General features: G+C 42.8%; 2 protein-coding genes across 4 annotated transcripts in view; one reads left to right on the top strand and one right to left on the bottom strand.

Annotated features, from left to right (window-relative positions):
* The window catches only part of LOC134933696 (aldo-keto reductase family 1 member C1-like), a 243009-nt gene that overhangs the window by 159459 nt on the left and 64440 nt on the right, over window positions 1-19110 (top strand). The window lies entirely within an intron of this gene.
* LOC134935778 (aldo-keto reductase family 1 member C2-like) overlaps window positions 1-19110 on the bottom strand; it is a 32048-nt gene that overhangs the window by 10931 nt on the left and 2007 nt on the right. Inside the window, exons 2-6 of the mRNA XM_063930612.1 lie at window positions 18632-18799; window positions 13795-13911; window positions 13598-13675; window positions 7556-7678; window positions 6662-6771 (exon numbers count right to left, since the gene is read on the bottom strand). Coding sequence (XP_063786682.1) covers window positions 6662-6771; window positions 7556-7678; window positions 13598-13675; window positions 13795-13911; window positions 18632-18799 — 596 coding nt within the window. The remainder of the gene's footprint in view (window positions 1-6661; window positions 6772-7555; window positions 7679-13597; window positions 13676-13794; window positions 13912-18631; window positions 18800-19110) is intronic.

The raw sequence follows: 19110 nt of genomic DNA, 5'->3' as shown, positions 1-19110 counted from the left end.
CCGAAGAGCTGATTTTTTTGGTATTTTCACCTGGCATGTCAACGGCCATATTCCTCCCACGGACAACAGGTGTCTCCCCGGGTGCCTGACTTAAACAAACCACCTCACCATCAGAATCCTCCTGGTCAATTTCCTCCCCAGCGCCAGCAACACCCATATCCTCCTCATCCTGGTGTACTTCAACACTGACATCTTCAATCTGACTATCAGGAACTGGACTGCGGGTGCTCCTTCCAGCACTTGCAGGGGGCGTGCAAATGGTGGAAGGCGCATGCTCTTCACGTCCAGTGTTGGGAAGGTCAGGCATCGCAACCGACACAATTGGACTCTCCTTGTGGATTTGGGATTTCGAAGAATGCACAGTTCTTTGCTGTGCTGCTTTTGCCAGCTTGAGTCTTTTCATTTTTCTAGCGAGAGGCTGAGTGCTTCCATCCTCATGTGAAGCTGAACCACTAGCCATGAACATAGGCCAGGGCCTCAGCCGTTCCTTGCCACTCCGTGTGGTAAATGGCATATTGGCAAGTTTACGCTTCTCCTCCGACAATTTTATTTTAGGTTTTGGAGTCCTTTTTTTACTGATATTTGGTGTTTTGGATTTGACATGCTCTGTACTATGACATTGGGCATCGGCCTTGGCAGACGACGTTGCTGGCATTTCATCGTCTCGGCCATGACTAGTGGCAGCAGCTTCAGCACGAGGTGGAAGTGGATCTTGATCTTTCCCTAATTTTGGAACCTCAACATTTTTGTTCTCCATATTTTAATAGGCACAACTAAAAGGCACCTCAGGTAAACAATGGAGATGGATGGATTGGATACTAGTATACAATTATGGACGGGCTGCCGAGTGCCGACACAGAGGTAGCCACAGCCGTGAACTACCGCACTGTACTGTGTCTGCTGCTAATATATAGACTGGTTGATAAAGAGATAGTATACTCGTAACTAGTATGTATGTATAAAGAAAGAAAAAAAAACCACGGTTAGGTGGTATATACAATTATGGACGGGCTGCCGAGTGCCGACACAGAGGTAGCCACAGCCGTGAACTACCGCACTGTACTGTGTCTGCTGCTAATATATAGACTGGTTGATAAAGAGATAGTATACTCGTAACTAGTATGTATGTATAAAGAAAGAAAAAAAAACCACGGTTAGGTGGTATATACAATTATGGACGGGCTGCCGAGTGCCGACACAGAGGTAGCCACAGCCGTGAACTACCGCACTGTACTGTGTCTGCTGCTAATATATAGACTGGTTAATAAAGAGATAGTATACTCGTAACTAGTATGTATGTATAAAGAAAGAAAAAAAAACCACGGTTAGGTGGTATATACAATTATGGACGGGCTGCCGAGTGCCGACACAGAGGTAGCCACAGCCGTGAACTACCGCACTGTACTGTGTCTGCTGCTAATATATAGACTGGTTGATAAAGAGATAGTATACTCGTAACTAGTATGTATGTATAAAGAAAGAAAAAAAAACCACGGTTAGGTGGTATATACAATTATGGACGGGCTGCCGAGTGCCGACACAGAGGTAGCCACAGCCGTGAACTACCGCACTGTACTGTGTCTGCTGCTAATATATAGACTGGTTGATAAAGAGATAGTATACTCGTAACTAGTATGTATGTATAAAGAAAGAAAAAAAAACCACGGTTAGGTGGTATATACAATTATGGACGGGCTGCCGAGTGCCGACACAGAGGTAGCCACAGCCGTGAACTACCGCACTGTACTGTGTCTGCTGCTAATATATAGACTGGTTGATAAAGAGATAGTATACTCGTAACTAGTATGTATGTATAAAGAAAGAAAAAAAAACCACGGTTAGGTGGTATATACAATTATGGACGGGCTGCCGAGTGCCGACACAGAGGTAGCCACAGCCGTGAACTACCGCACTGTACTGTGTCTGCTGCTAATATATAGACTGGTTGATAAAGAGATAGTATACTCGTAACTAGTATGTATGTATAAAGAAAGAAAAAAAAACCACGGTTAGGTGGTATATACAATTATGGACGGGCTGCCGAGTGCCGACACAGAGGTAGCCACAGCCGTGAACTACCGCACTGTACTGTGTCTGCTGCTAATATATAGACTGGTTGATAAAGAGATAGTATACTCGTAACTAGTATGTATGTATAAAGAAAGAAAAAAAAACCACGGTTAGGTGGTATATACAATTATGGACGGGCTGCCGAGTGCCGACACAGAGGTAGCCACAGCCGTGAACTACCGCACTGTACTGTGTCTGCTGCTAATATATAGACTGGTTGATAAAGAGATAGTATACTCGTAACTAGTATGTATGTATAAAGAAAGAAAAAAAAACCACGGTTAGGTGGTATATACAATTATGGACGGGCTGCCGAGTGCCGACACAGAGGTAGCCACAGCCGTGAACTACCGCACTGTACTGTGTCTGCTGCTAATATATAGACTGGTTGATAAAGAGATAGTATACTCGTAACTAGTATGTATGTATAAAGAAAGAAAAAAAAACCACGGTTAGGTGGTATATACAATTATGGACGGGCTGCCGAGTGCCGACACAGAGGTAGCCACAGCCGTGAACTACCGCACTGTACTGTGTCTGCTGCTAATATATAGACTGGTTGATAAAGAGATAGTATACTCGTAACTAGTATGTATGTATAAAGAAAGAAAAAAAAACCACGGTTAGGTGGTATATACAATTATGGACGGGCTGCCGAGTGCCGACACAGAGGTAGCCACAGCCGTGAACTACCGCACTGTACTGTGTCTGCTGCTAATATAGACTGGTTGATAAAGAGATAGTATACTCGTAACTAGTATGTATGTATAAAGAAAGAAAAAAAAACCACGGTTAGGTGGTATATACAATTATGGACGGGCTGCCGAGTGCCGACACAGAGGTAGCCACAGCCGTGAACTACCGCACTGTACTGTGTCTGCTGCTAATATAGACTGGTTGATAAAGAGATAGTATACTACTAATATTATATATACTGGTGGTCAGGTCACTGGTCACTAGTCACACTGGCAGTGGCACTCCTGCAGCAAAAGTGTGCACTGTTTAATTTTAATATAATATTATGTACTCCTGGCTCCTGCTATAACCTATAACTGGCACTGCAGTAGTGCTCCCCAGTCTCCCCCACAATTATAAGCTGTGTGAGCTGAGCAGTCAGACAGATATATAATATATATAGATGATGCAGCACACTGGCCTGAGCCTGAGCAGTGCACACAGATATGGTATGTGACTGACTGAGTCACTGTGTGTATCGCTTTTTTCAGGCAGAGAACGGATATATTAAATAAACTGCACTGTGTGTCTGGTGGTCACTCACTATATAATATATTATGTACTCCTGGCTCCTGCTATAACCTATAACTGGCACTGCAGTAGTGCTCCCCAGTCTCCCCCACAATTATAAGCTGTGTGAGCTGAGCAGTCAGACAGATATATATAATATTATATATAGATAATAGATGATGCAGCACACTGGCCTGAGCCTGAGCAGTGCACACAGATATGGTATGTGACTGAGTCACTGTGTGCTGTGTATCGCTTTTTTCAGGCAGAGAACGGATTATAAATAAAACTGGTGGTCACTATCAGCAAAACTCTGCACTGTACTGAGTACTCCTAATGCTCCCCAAAATTAGTAAATCAAGTGTCTCTCTAATCTATTCTAAACGGAGAGGACGCCAGCCACGTCCTCTCCCTATCAATCTCAATGCACGTGTGAAAATGGCGGCGACGCGCGGCTCCTTATATAGAATCCGAGTCTCGCGATAGAATCCGAGCCTCGCGAGAATCCGACAGCGTCATGATGACGTTCGGGCGCGCTCGGGTTAACCGAGCAAGGCGGGAAGATCCGAGTCGCTCGGACCCGTGAAAAAAAACATGAAGTTCTGGCGGGTTCGGATTCAGAGAAACCGAACCCGCTCATCTCTAATACATACATACTTACCTTATGTTCCCACGCAGGTCGGTCCTCTTCTCCAGTAGAATCCAAGGGGTACCTGTTGAAGAAATTATACTCACGAGATCCAGGGGTCCAGGGTCCTCGGGGAATCCAGGTGTAATCCACGTACTTGAAAAAAATAACAAAACGGACACCCGAGCCACGCACTAAAAGGGGACCCATGTTTGCACATGGATCCCCTTTTCCCGACTGCCAGAAACCCACTCTGACTGATGTCTAAGTGGGTTTCTTCAGCCAATCAGGGAGTGCCACGTTGTAGCACTCTCCTGATCGGCTGTGTGCTCCTGTACTGAGTGACAGGCGGCACACGGCAGTGTTACAATGTAGCGCCTATGCGCTCCATTGTAACCAATGCTGGGAACTTTCTGCTCAGCGGTGACGTCACTTTAGGTCAACCGCAGGGCAGAAAGTTCCCAGCATTGGTTACAATGTAGCGCATAGGCGCTACATTGTAACACTGCCGTGTGCTGCCTGTCAGTTAGGACAGGAGCACACAGCCGATCAGGAGAGTGCTACAACGTGGCACTCCCTGATTGGCTGAAGAAACCCACTTAGACATCAGTCAGAGTGGGTTTCTGGCATTCGGGGAAAGGTGACCCATGTGAAAACATGGGTCCCCTTTCAGTTCGTGGCTCGGCTCTGCGTTTTGTTTTTTTATTCAAGTACCTGGATTATAAATGGATGCGACGAGGACCCTGGGCCCCTGGATCTCGTGAGTATAATTTATTCAACAGGTACCCTTGGATTCTACTGGACAAGTGGACCGACCTGCGTGGGAACATAGGTAAGTATGTATGTATGTTTGTGTGTATGTATGTAATAAAATTATACTTTCAAGGTGTGTGTGTCTTGTGTTTTTTGGGGTATTTTTTTAGTGGTAGTACTACAGGTACCAGCGGGCCCGTTTTTCCGCCGCATGCTGGTACTTGTGGTTCTCCAAGTACCAGCATGCGGGGGAGGCTTGCTGGGACTTGTAGTACTGCTACTAAAAACAATATCTTTTCATTTACATCAAAGGCTATCAGCCCCCCCATCCGCAGCACATTGGATGGGGGGGGACAGCCTCGGGCTTCACCCCTGGCCCTTGGGTGGCTGGGGGGGGGGACCCCTTGATTGAAGGGGTCCCCACTCCCCCAGAGTACCCCGGCCAGGGGTGACTAGTTGGATTTTTGATGCCACGGCCGCAGGGCACTATATAAAAGTGACCCCCGGCTGTGGCATTATCTGTCCAGCTAGTGGAGCCCGGTGCTGGTTTTAAAAATACGGGGGACCCCTACTCTTTTTGTCCCCCGTATTTTTGGAACCAGGACCAGGCGCAGAGCCCGATGCTGGTTGCTTAAATATGGGGGAACCCCTGTCATTTTTTTCCCCATATTTTTGCAACCAGGATCGGCTCAAAGAGCCCGAGGCTGGTTATGCTTAGGAGGGGGGACCCCACGCAATTTTTTTTTTAGATTTTACAGTGTTTAATTAAAAAAAAAAAAAAAATGAACCCCAGCACGGATCACACAGATCCGGCCGAGATTAATTGTAAAAAAAGTCGGCAGTGTTTTGCTAATCACTGCCGTAAAAAAAAAAAAAACGAATGACATCGACATCGGAAGAAAAGAAAAACCCGAATACGGCAGCTTAGTAAATTAGTCGTAATAAATTCAAAAAGTTGCAGTTTTACACTTTCGATGTCATTCGTGATTGACCTTTTTCCGAAAATTACGAATGTTAGTAAATTTACCCCTGGGTATTTGTAACTTCAGCAACACGGTGTATTTGTAACCTCAGCAACACTGGGTATTTGTAACCTCAGCAACACTGGGTATTTGTAACCTCAGCAACACGGGGTATTTGTAACCTCAGCAACACGGGGTATTTGTAACTTCAGCAACACTGGGTATTTGTAACCTCAGCAGCACTGGGTATTTGTAACCTCAGCAATACGGGGTATTTGTAACCTCAGCAACACTGGGTATTTGTAACCTCAGCTACATGGGATATTTGTTACCTCAGCGACACAGGGTATTTGTAACTTCAGCAACACGGGGTATTTGTAACTTCAGCAACATGGCATATTTGTAACTTCAGCAACACAGTGTATTTGTAACTTCAGCAACACGGGGTATTTGTATCTTCAGCAACATGTGGTATTTGTAACCTCAGCAACACGGGGTATTTGTAACCTCAGCAACATGGGGTATTTGTATCTTCAGCAACACAGGGTATTTGTAACCTCAGCAACACAGGGTATATGTAACCTCAGCAACATGGGGTATTTGTACGCTAAACTGACTTTTCACTTCGTTCCAGGTTTCACGCAAAATATTAGGTAATATAAGATAGCAGTGATGCCACCCACATAAAGATATAACTAAGTGCCCCACCCTCCAATAATCAGAGAACCTGGGTCTGCTACAAGAAGCCATTATTTTCCCAGGAGCACTGCTGAACCAGCAAATTGATTTAGCTAACCCACTATACATGGCGGCAGAGAGGATGAAATCACTAATAATTGGCCCTCCAACTTCCGCGGTTCTTGGCTGGGGCTGTAACAGGAACAGAGGAGCCTGGGAAATACGGGTGTGCGGTGCAGCTCCCATGCTCTGGGCAGAGAGGGGCATCTTAGTAGAATCTATTACTAGGTGGCACTGCAGCATTACATTGAACTTCTCCTCTTACCAGTTCTCAACTCGGGTGGAACCCAGCACGCTGTATGCCATCAGCGTGATGTCATGTGACTTGCAGAACGCCAGCAGCTTGTGCTGATTTAAGTAGAGGTGACATTCCACCTGAAGAAGAACACAAAACACTATCACATAAACGTAACAGCAGGTGACTTGCAGGCGCCAGCGAGATCCCAGCGAGTCTGCCCAAAGTGACAATCATCTAAAAAGCACAACCAGGTTGGCTTTGCCCTTTAAATAATTGTCACTATAGAACTTCAGCCAGACTAGCCGAAAACTCACTGACACATGCAGTGGCGGATTTTACCTATGGGCTGCAGGGCTGCATCCCCCTCAGTAAAATCTGCCATCTCAGTGAGCCACTTGCAGTCTGTGACTGCACTGACTACGCTATGACTGGCAGTGACTTCCTATTGGAAGTGCTACCTGCCAGTCACCCGCAGGACAGGCAATCCCATTGCGAGGTGTTTGCTTCCTCCGGGACTGCCAGACCGGGCTGCGATTAGCAGAGTGTGCTTCCTTTGGGAAGCCACTCCCTCTGTCTCATCATTAGCCATAGTCAGCTTCCATGGGCTGCTGCCGATGCAGTACTTAGAAGCCGGAGCCTTGCACAAGCACAGTCCCCACCGCTTGTTATGCACATGCGTTGGTCCCGGTGCCTGCCAGATCTATTGCGCTGGTCACAGAACCTGGCTGAATGTTGCTGGCAGTCTCCCCTCTGGGCACGGTTAGCGGCAGCCCCCTTCTGCAAGAAGGTAGGAGCCTCCTCTGGCTATTACATTCCCCCCCCCATGTTTGGGGTTTACATGCAATATTCCACCTTATATTGATTTATGATGTATGGGGGGAATTATCCTTTAATACGGACACAAGGGGGCACCGGTGTTACCTGGTTGCAGGCTGGTTTGCATCTGAGTCCCGGCATGGTGAGAATCCGTTCCAGCTGTTTGTGGTTAAAGTTGGAGACTCCGATGGATTTCGTCAGTCCGGCATCTTTACAGTCCTCCATGGCCTATGCAATAAGACATCAATGTGTTTGAAAAATGACAGTGAGGAGCTGATTGTCTGTCTGGAGCACCATTTATCATACTCAACAAGTTTTATCCTTCACAACGAGTTTTATCACTCGTTGATAAATGGGCCTCTAAGGGGGAAATGTGTCAGAAACAGTCTAAAGGGTGGAGCAGTTACCCATAGCAACAAATCAGGTTCTGGCTAGCATTCATCAAGTGCATTCTATACAGTGACAGGTAGAGACAGATTTGTTGCTATGGGTAATGTCTCCACGTGTTAACTCCTTAGACGTTTTTACTAGTGATGAGCGGGTTCGGTTTCTCGGAAACCGAACCCCCCCGAACTTCAGCTTTTTTTACACGGGTCCGAGCAGGCTCGGATCCTCCCGCCTTGCTCGGTTAACCCGAGCGCGCCCGAACGTCATCATCCCGCTGTCGGATTCTCGCGAGGCTCGGATTCTATCGCGAGACTCGGATTCTATATAAGGAGCCGCGCGTCGCCGCCATTTTCACACGTGCATTGAGAGTCATAGGGAGAGGACGTGGCTGGCGTCCTCTCCGTTTAGAGAAGAGAGAGACACAGTATTTTGGGGAGCATTATTAGGAGGAGTACTACTATACTGTATACTACTCAGACACAGTATTTTGGGGAGCATTATTAGGAGGAGTACTACTATACTGTATACTACTCTACTACTTGCTGAAGTGATATTTATAGAGTCATAGGGAGAGGACGTGGCTGGCGTCCTCTCCGTTTAGAGAAGAGAGAGACACAGTATTTTGGGGAGCATTATTAGGAGGAGTACTACTATACTGTATACTACTATACTACTTGCTGAAGTGATATTTATAGATTAGATAGTGTGACTGTAAGTGTATTATCTGACTTGTGGGGGAGACACTGACAGTGGGGAGCAGTTAGAGTCTGAGAGCAGGACTCAGGAGTACATATAACGTACAGTGCACACTTTTGCTGCCAGAGTCAGTGCCACACTGCCATTGTTGTGACCACACTGACCACCAGTATAATAATATATTTTGTGATTGTCGGCTTAGGACTCGGAGTACTAGTTGCAAGTTGCAACGTGACCTGACCACCAGTTTAATAATCAATCACCACCAGTTTAATATATATATAATTGTATATAATATATATATATATATAATATTGTATACCACCTACCCGTGGTTTTTTTTTTTCTTTCTTCTTTGTACATACTACTATAGTATAGTAGCTTACTGTAGCAGTCTGCGGTGCTGCTGAGCTGACAGTGTCCAGCAGGTCCGTCATCAGTCATCATTACCAATACCTAATAAATATATTATCTACCTGTCCGGCTGCTGTACTAGTGATATTATATATACATACATATATATATTGATTTCATCTCATTATCAATCATCCAGTCTATATTAGCAGCAGACACAGTACGGTAGTCCACGGCTGTAGCTACCTCTGTGTCGGCAGTCGCTCGTCCATCCATTTTGGGGAGGGTTTTTTGGAAGGGACATCCTGCGTGACACTGCAGTGCCACTCCTAGATGGGCCCGGTGTTTGTGTCGGCCACTAGGGTCGCTTATCTTACTCACACAGCTACCTCATTGCGCCTCTTTTTTTCTTTGCGTCATGTGCTGTTTGGGGAGGGTTTTTTGGAAGGGACATCCTGCGTGACACTGCAGTGACACTCCTAGATGGGCCCGGTGTTTGTGTCGGCCACTAGGGTCGCTTATCTTACTCACACAGCTACCTCATTGCGCCTCTTTTTTTCTTTGCGTCATGTGCTGTTTGGGGAGGGTTTTTTGGAAGGGACATCCTGCGTGACACTGCAGTGACACTCCTAGATGGGCCCGGTGTTTGTGTCGGCCACTAGGGTCGCTTATCTTACTCACACAGCTACCTCATTGCGCCTCTTTTTTTCTTTGCGTCATGTGCTGTTTGGGGAGGGTTTTTTGGAAGGGACATCCTGCGTGACACTGCAGTGACACTCCTAGATGGGCCCGGTGTTTGTGTCGGCCACTAGGGTCGCTTATCTTACTCACACAGCTACCTCATTGCGCCTCTTTTTTTCTTTGCGTCATGTGCTGTTTGGGGAGGGTTTTTTGGAAGGGACATCCTGCGTGACACTGCAGTGACACTCCTAGATGGGCCCGGTGTTTGTGTCGGCCACTAGGGTCGCTTATCTTACTCACACAGCTACCTCATTGCGCCTCTTTTTTTCTTTGCGTCATGTGCTGTTTGGGGAGGGTTTTTTGGAAGGGACATCCTGCGTGACACTGCAGTGACACTCCTAGATGGGCCCGGTGTTTGTGTCGGCCACTAGGGTCGCTTATCTTACTCACACAGCTACCTCATTGCGCCTCTTTTTTTCTTTGCGTCATGTGCTGTTTGGGGAGTGTTTTTTGGAAGGGCCATCCTGCGTGACACTGCAGTGACACTCCTAGATGGGCCCGGTGTTTGTGTCGGCCACTAGGGTCGCTTAGCTTAGTCATCCAGCGACCTAGGTGCAAATTTTAGTGTGCAAAAATTAACCAGGCGCTAATATACCACAACCCAACTAAAATGGTTGTGTTAATACAATGTTTAATATCAATATTTAAACCAATACAATATATGTTCAAGCTGCAAGAAAAAATTGACTTGGGGTAAATCAAGTCAAACAGAGAGAAACCGGCACTTTAAAGTCCCTGGTAACTTGGAAACAACAGACACATAGATTCCTGCGCTAATTAACTCTACAGAATGATATGGCTCAGAGTTTGCTTGACTCAATAAAAACAAAACAAAAAGGATAATTAAATATACTTTATATGATTCTTTTTTATTTTTATCACACATACATACATGTATGTTTAAAAATTAATTTAAGAATAAATTGATTAGACCGGTCTAAATAAAACATAAATCAAAAAAGCAAAAATCAGAACATAGTAATAAGCTAATAATAAGCTAAAGGAGGTGGATCATAAGTAAACTCCTGTGCACAGAAAAATCAATAAAAATACTAAAAATAAGTCCTTTGTATAGGATCGTGCAAATAGTTTGACCAGCTATAAATTGCAACAGTGTCTCGTTATGTTTTGTAGTGTTAGACACTCTTCATCAAATTGCCACTCAGCCAAAAAGTGCAACAGGTAAGTGTGACAAACGCTCCACAACGGAACTTTACATATGGTTCGCACCTGAAGCTGACATGCGGAACAGGAAAATAGTGTGAGACGGTCTCGGGCTGCGGGAAGGCGCTTCGCTGGCGCCTGGTATGTTATTGTTAATTACCCCGACTTCCAGGCTCTGTGAGTCCGCGTCTTCGGGTGCCGTATGCAGACACCTGCGTCCCGTTAATAGGCACACCTTCACCGTTGATTCTCCTGATAATGCTTCTGGAGCCCGGCTTCCAGGCTCTGTGAGTCTCCGGGTGCCGTATGCAGACACCTGCGTTTTAGTGTTACTCACACGTTCACCATCAATTCTCCAGATAATGTCACTGGAAAAGATAAGCTGTAAAAGTGCAATATAGCTGGTGCACAAAGGTCCAAATAGGAGCAGCCTATTTGGACCTTTGTGCACCAGCTATATTGCACTTTTACAGCTTATCTTTTCCAGTGACATTATCTGGAGAATTGATGGTGAACGTGTGAGTAACACTAAAACGCAGGTGTCTGCATACGGCACCCGGAGACTCACAGAGCCTGGAAGCCGGGCTCCAGAAGCATTATCAGGAGAATCAACGGTGAAGGTGTGCCTATTAACGGGACGCAGGTGTCTGCATACGGCACCCGAAGACGCGGACTCACAGAGCCTGGAAGTCGGGGTAATTAACAATAACATACCAGGCGCCAGCGAAGCGCCTTCCCGCAGCCCGAGACCGTCTCACACTATTTTCCTGTTCCGCATGTCAGCTTCAGGTGCGAACCATATGTAAAGTTCCGTTGTGGAGCGTTTGTCACACTTACCTGTTGCACTTTTTGGCTGAGTGGCAATTTGATGAAGAGTGTCTAACACTACAAAACATAACGAGACACTGTTGCAATTTATAGCTGGTCAAACTATTTGCACGATCCTATACAAAGGACTTATTTTTAGTATTTTTATTGATTTTTCTGTGCACAGGAGTTTACTTATGATCCACCTCCTTTAGCTTATTATTAGCTTATTACTATGTTCTGATTTTTGCTTTTTTGATTTATGTTTTATTTAGACCGGTCTAATCAATTTATTCTTAAATTAATTTTTAAACATACATGTATGTATGTGTGATAAAAATAAAAAAGAATCATATAAAGTATATTTAATTATCCTTTTTGTTTTGTTTTTATTGAGTCAAGCAAACTCTGAGCCATATCATTCTGTAGAGTTAATTAGCGCAGGAATCTATGTGTCTGTTGCAAATTTTAGGACTAAAAATAATATTGTGAGGTGTGAGGTATTCAGAATAGACTGAAAATGAGTGTAAATTATGGTTTTTGAGGTTAATAATACTTTGGGATCAAAATGACCCCCAAATTCTATGATTTAAGCTGTTTTTTAGTGTTTTTTGAAAAAAACACCCGAATCCAAAACTCACCCGAATCCGACAAAAAAAATTCGGTGAGGTATTGCCAAAACGCGGTCGAACCCAAAACACGGCCGCGGAACCGAACCCAAAACCAAAACACAAAACCCGAAAAATTTCCGGCGCTCATCTCTAGTTTTTACACATTTCATAGGGGCTGATGTATTATTAATCACCGTTCTGTACTGTATAAATGTCGCCGTTCATTGCACTGCATATTGCGGGAATATTTTTTCCCCGCAATATGTATCACGTAAACCTTTTTTTCATTAAAACCCTAAAATGCTGTTAAAAATCTAATGTCACTCCTGATAAGTTATCTCATCCTTTATGCGTAAAGTACTTGCTAACAAGCGATCCGCACATGCGCTGTCGTTTTACATTACAATATTTACAATGTCAAGTTTTCTAAGATTATTAAAAAATAAACATTTGTAAAAAAAAACCCATGAAACAATCCTTTTAAACACACCATCATAATTTGATAATTAACACTTTCAGAACATGGCGCAATTATGATGCCGTAAAACAATGACTGGGAAGATGTTGATTCATTTGGCATTTAACAAATTCCAAAGTTTTTCAATGGTCCCGGAAAAGTTTTGCCATCTGCAAAGTTTTGATTTTTGCCACAAACTAAAAATGAGACAAAAATCTGAAATAACCCTTGTTACGTCTGACGGTATATATTTACTGCGGAAACACGCAGCAAACAATTATCGTGCCGTATTATAGCAAAATTTTACTTTGATATGTCAGCCCCACACAGATACGTTTCCTCAGTCAGGCGGCTTTCATTAATTGTATACAGTATACAAGCGAGTAAAGCAATCTGAAAGCGGACAAGTGACAATAGGCTGAAGAAGGGTTCTGCCTCTGTGCTAGAGGAGATATAGGGGGACATTTACTAAGCAGTGATAAGAGCAGAGAAGTGAGCCAGTGGAGAAGTTGCCCATGGCAACCAATCAGCACTGACGTAACATCTATACTTTGCATACTATTGAATGATACAGAGCTGCTGATTGGTTGATGGGGCAACTTTTCCACTGGCTCACTTCTCCGCTCTTAACACTGCTTATTAAATGTCCCCCATAGGGGGAGAATTCAATTGGCAGCAAATTCATACCCCCGGCCGAATCAGCACGGCAATAGCCATGCTGTACGGCAACCCGATCTCGCACAAAAGTGTTCACTGCCCCGTAGGGTAACAAGTACTTTTGTGCTAATTTGCCATTCGGCTGGCAGGTCAAAGGTTGCGAAATAGGGTGACTTTGCTGGCGTTTAACACCGTGGCAATGGCAATTTGCACCCTTCCCCCGGAATTGAATTCCTTTCTTTGGGATCACAAATCAGTGCTCAAATTCCGTACCTTCCACGTGTCTCTTATGTCTGTATTGTGATAAATGGGTTTTCCGTTCTCATCTGTTGGGAAGAGATCATCTCCTGGCTATAAGGTAAAACGAAACAAAAAAATCATACTCAGTAAAACCGTTTCAGGGCAGCCGAGGGAACAATGTAGTGACTACCCATAGTAACATGATATAGTCATAATTAGTTCATAATTACCTTAAATTCAACAGGGGTGTGAATAAGGAAAAGATCCACATAATCCAGTTCCACAATTTTCAAAGACTCTTCAAGACCGACCCGGACTTTATCTGGGGCATGGTAGTTGTTCCACAGCTGCGGCAGGAGAAGGAATGATCAGATCATGATGGACGTTTATTAAACAGAATAATAATTCCATCTAGCGTGTCACGATCAGCCTGTCCCCAGGTCAATCTGAAGCCGCCGTCTGTGATTAGGGTCACATCAGCACTTAAAATAACACTATTCAAGCTGCCACCACGAAGGGTTAAATTTGCAGCCTGTACGTTCTCCGTATGATTACAGTACCACAATTATTATTACTGAAACGTCATACATGTATGTTGCGTAGATCTTAGTAATCCTAAGGGGTCCCCTTGATGAAGTCAGACTGACGAAACGCGTTGGACACTCCTGTCTTGACCCTCCATATTAAGATAAGCTATTCTAATATATTTTTTAATATATTATAAATATATTTTACAAGTTTCTATTCTACCTGCACTCTATTTTTATTTTTTTATTGGTGCTACAGCTTTTTACAAAAAATTCCCCTTTTTGTGTTTTATGTAAGTACACACATCTTTTTTAATCTTTTTTAGTCCTTTATATTAGTCTTTTTATGTCTATTGCATAGCCCCACCCTATACATTTTACATGATATTATGCATATTCATTTAAAGTATATATTTTTTAAACCTCTCTCTCTCTCTCTCTCTCTATATATATATATATATATATGTAATTTTTTTAAAATAAATCTGTTAAAAAATTCTTTTAACCCCCCCAAAAAATCTCTTTTTGTTCCGTCAATATATACATATTTTTAAAGTTTATTGAGTCTTCCTAAAGCATATGTTTTAAACACCAGTGGTCGCTGAACACCTAGCACCTTATACTATATTTTATATATATATATATATATATATACAAAATAGAGAATTCAGCACTCACCATAGCAAGCTCACTTGTCCTCACAACATCAATAAATAAATGATGGGGGTTTAGTTGGTGGATTGGCCAATGCACGGAAGCCTGCATACCGATTTTCAAGGTACCCCACCTTCATGCAGGTCCTACACTATCACAAAGCCTAAAGAATTAAAACCTGGCAACTGTATCACATATAATATAACTGCAAATATGCCCACTAGGTTTAATGTATGTCTGCCACATATCTAGTGGCTTTTAAAGGCATACTAGTCACCTGACACAGCCGATAAATTACTAAGGAGCAGCTGACACAGGTTTAGAACAATTAAGATTACACAGGGGTGCATGCAAAGGCCTGTGACCACGGTTAATAAGAGTTAACCAAAGATTAACCCCAAAATATACAAACAAATATAGAAAACCACAGCACTCGCCACCCCAGAAGCGGGGTGCAGTGTCTGCACTCACCACTCATAGGGTGGGGTGCATGCAGCCCATGGCCACCTACCCAAATACATACAAAATAGAGAATTCAGCACTCACCATGGCAAGCTCACTTGTCCTCACAACATCAATAAATATATATATTAACAGTCTCAAGAAATTAAAAAGGAAATAACACAGACTCATGAAGCAGTGAAAACAATGGTGAAACAGACCAGTGGAGAAGTTGTCCAATCAGCATCTCCCTCACTTGCTATAGAATGTAGGTGATAAAGGCTTCCTTCAAAGCTGATTTGTTGCTATCGGCAACTTCTTCACTGGTCTGTTTCTCCACTCTTCTCACTGCTTCATGAATAGACCCATATGCAACGAATTATTAGTTATGAAACTGCAGTGAGAGGAGTCCCTTTGGGAAGGGAGTGATGCATCTCAGACTCAGGGCATAATTCAAACCAGATCGCAGCAGCAAATTTGTTCTCTAATGGGAAAAACCATGGAGGTCATTCCGAGTCGTTCGCTCGGAAAATTTCTTCGCATCGCAGCGTTTTTCCGCTTAGTGCGCATGCGCAATGTCCGCACTGCGACTGCGCCAAGTAAATTTGCTATGAAGTTTGGATTTTTACTCACGGCTTTTTCTTCGCTCAGGCGATCGTAGTGTGATTGACAGGAAGTGGGTGTTTCTGGGTGGAAACAGGCCGTTTTATGGGCGTGTGGGAAAAAACGCTACCGTTTCCGGAAAAAACGCGGGAGTGGCTGGAGAAACGGAGGAGTGTCTGGGCTAACGCTGGGTGTGTTTGTGACGTCAAACCAGGAACGACAAGCAGTGAAATGATCGCAGATGCCGAGTAAGTCTGAAGCTACTCAGAAACTGCTACGAGGTGTGTAATCGCAATATTGCGAATACATCGTTCGCAATTTTAAGATGCTAAGATTCACTCCCAGTAGGCGGCGGCTTAGCATGAGCAAATCTGCTAAAATCGCCTTGCGAGCGAACAACTCGGAATGACCCCCCATGTGCACTGCAGGGGAAGCAGATTTAACATGTGCAGAGAGAGTTAGATTTGGGTGGATTATTTTGTTTCTGTGCAGGGTAAATACTGGCTGCTTTATTTTTGCACTGCAATATAGATTTCAGTTTGAACACCCCACCCAAATCTAACTCTCTCTGCACATGTTACATCTGCCCCCCCCCTGCAGTGCACATGGTTTTGCCCATTAGAGAACAAACTGACTAGACTGCTCAAAGTTAAACACTGATCTCTCCGTGTGTATTCCCCCCAGCGATAGCAATGCGCTGTCCCGCGTGTCGCTATTGCCGGTGCTAGAGTGGCCTCTATGCAGGCACAATCTAGCACATTGCTCATTTCACCCTCCCGCCTCGCTCAGCACACATCTCTCCCCGTGTGTACTGGCCTTAAGAATACTCTTGTGATTGGAATGTTTAGATATGAAACCACCCACCCGCCCCTTGTACGCCAGTAGGTAGATAAACCCAATATAAAGATTTACATAACACATTTTTGGGTCTCATTGTACTTCTAATTAGATTAGCACATTCTATCTATCTATCTATCTATCTATCTATCTATCTATCTATCTATCTATCTATCTATCTATGTATCTATCTATCTATCTATCTATCTATCTATCTGTCTGTCTGTCTGTCTGTCTGTCTGTCTATATCCTAGATGCCTAATTTTTGGCTGCTCTCGACACAGCGGAGGCGGGGGGAGTACAGGCACATGGCGCATCATGGAGGACAGGGGAACGGCATGTCAATGCAAATGAGGCAGTACGGGGGCGTGGTGTCTGCAATCTCATCATCGTAGCCACACCCCCTGCTATACAATGCAGAGGTTACTGGTATTATCCAGCAAGGGGCGTGGCTACGTTGAAACAATTAAGGGATAATCGCATCATCAGCCGCCCGGATAAACCACTTCACTCGCTAAGTGGGCGACCGAGTCCAGACACATGCTGCTGTAATCAAGAGACTTGCCCATTCGTCCGATTTTCAGGAGCCTCCCGGCCATTCCGGAAGAGCAGGCAAGTATGATCTATTACTATGTTGTATTATATATGTATTGTGCTATTACTATGTTGTATTATATATGTATTGTGCTATTACTATGTTGTATTATATATGTATTGTGCTATTACTATGTTGTATTATATATGTATTGTGCTATTACTATGTTGTATTATATATGTATTGTGCTATTACTATGTTGTATTATATATGTATTGTGCTATTACTATGTTGTATTATATATGTATTGTGCTATTACTATGTTGTATTATATATGTATTGTGCTATTACTATGTTGTATTATATATGTATTGTTCTATTACTATGTTGTATTATATATGTACTGTTCTATTACTATGTTGTATTATATATGTACTGTGCTATTACTATGTTGTATTATATATCTATTGTGCTATTACTATGTTGTATTATATATGTATTGTGCTATTACTATGTTGTATTATATATGTATTGTGCTATTACTATGTTGTATTATATATGTATTGTGCTATTACTATGTTGTATTATATATGTATTGTGCTATTACTATGCTTGTATTATATATCTATTGTGCTATTACTATGTTGTATTATATATGTATTGTGCTATTACTATGTTGTATTATATATGTATTGTGCTATTACTATGTTGTATTATATATGTATTGTGCTATTACTATGTTGTATTATATATGTATTGTGCTATTACTATGTTGTATTATATATGTATTGTGCTATTACTATGTTGTATTATATATGTATTGTGCTATTACTATGTTGTATTATATATGTATTGTGCTATTACTATGTTGTATTATATATGTATTGTGCTATTACTATGTTGTATTATATATGTATTGTGCTATTACTATGTTGTATTATATATGTATTGTTCTATTACTATGTTGTATTATATATGTATTGTGCTATTACTATGTTGTATTATATATGTATTGTGCTATTACTATGTTGTATTATATATGTATTGTGCTATTACTATGTTGTATTATATATGTATTGTGCTATTACTATGTTGTATTATATATGTATTGTGCTATTACTATGTTGTATTATATATGTATTGTGCTATTACTATGCTTGTATTATATATCTATTGTGCTATTACTATGTTGTATTATATATGTATTGTGCTATTACTATGTTGTATTATATATGTATTGTGCTATTACTATGTTGTATTATATATGTATTGTTTACTAGGTTGTATTATATATGTATTGTGCTATTACTATGTTGTATTATATATGTATTGTGCTATTACTATGTTCCCAATTATACAGTGTGACGTAATACGCTGGCACTGTCTGATAAAACATTCACTGTATACACAGATAGGAGATGGCAGCAGTTGTTATACCAGGTCAATTATAAGTCCATAGGTTACAGTCACCTTTGTAGTATAGAACACGTCCTCTCGTTTCACCGTCCCATCTGCGATCTTGGCTTTAAGAGCGCGGCCCACCTCAGCCTCAATACCGTACATTAACGCAGAGTCAATATGGCGATACCCGACTTCCAGACCTACTTTCACAGCCTCTTCCACCAGTTCCTTGGGAGTCTGGGAATAACAAGGGAACTCATTGAGGAGGAACAATTAGAGCCATGTATTATTATAAGACAGTGTATAACTTATCATTGATACATAAATACAGTGAATGAACATATAGCTTAGAAGACAAAGGGCAGAGGGCCCTGCTCGTAAGAGCTTATAATCTAGCCAATGAGCCGCACGCATTTAAATCACACTGCGTATGCGCCCAGGTAGAGTGCGCACATAGCCTGGGTCGCGATTCAGCTGTATGGGAGACGCACGGTCTCAGAAATGTGTTGAAAATTTATTTGGATGCTCCTGGGAGATGACAGGGAGGC

This window comes from Pseudophryne corroboree, chromosome 6, assembly GCF_028390025.1.
Source record: "Pseudophryne corroboree isolate aPseCor3 chromosome 6, aPseCor3.hap2, whole genome shotgun sequence".
Lineage (NCBI taxonomy): Eukaryota > Metazoa > Chordata > Amphibia > Anura > Myobatrachidae > Pseudophryne > Pseudophryne corroboree.
The sequence above is the reverse complement of the archived record's forward strand: the minus strand, read 5'-3'. Positions and strand labels throughout refer to the sequence as shown.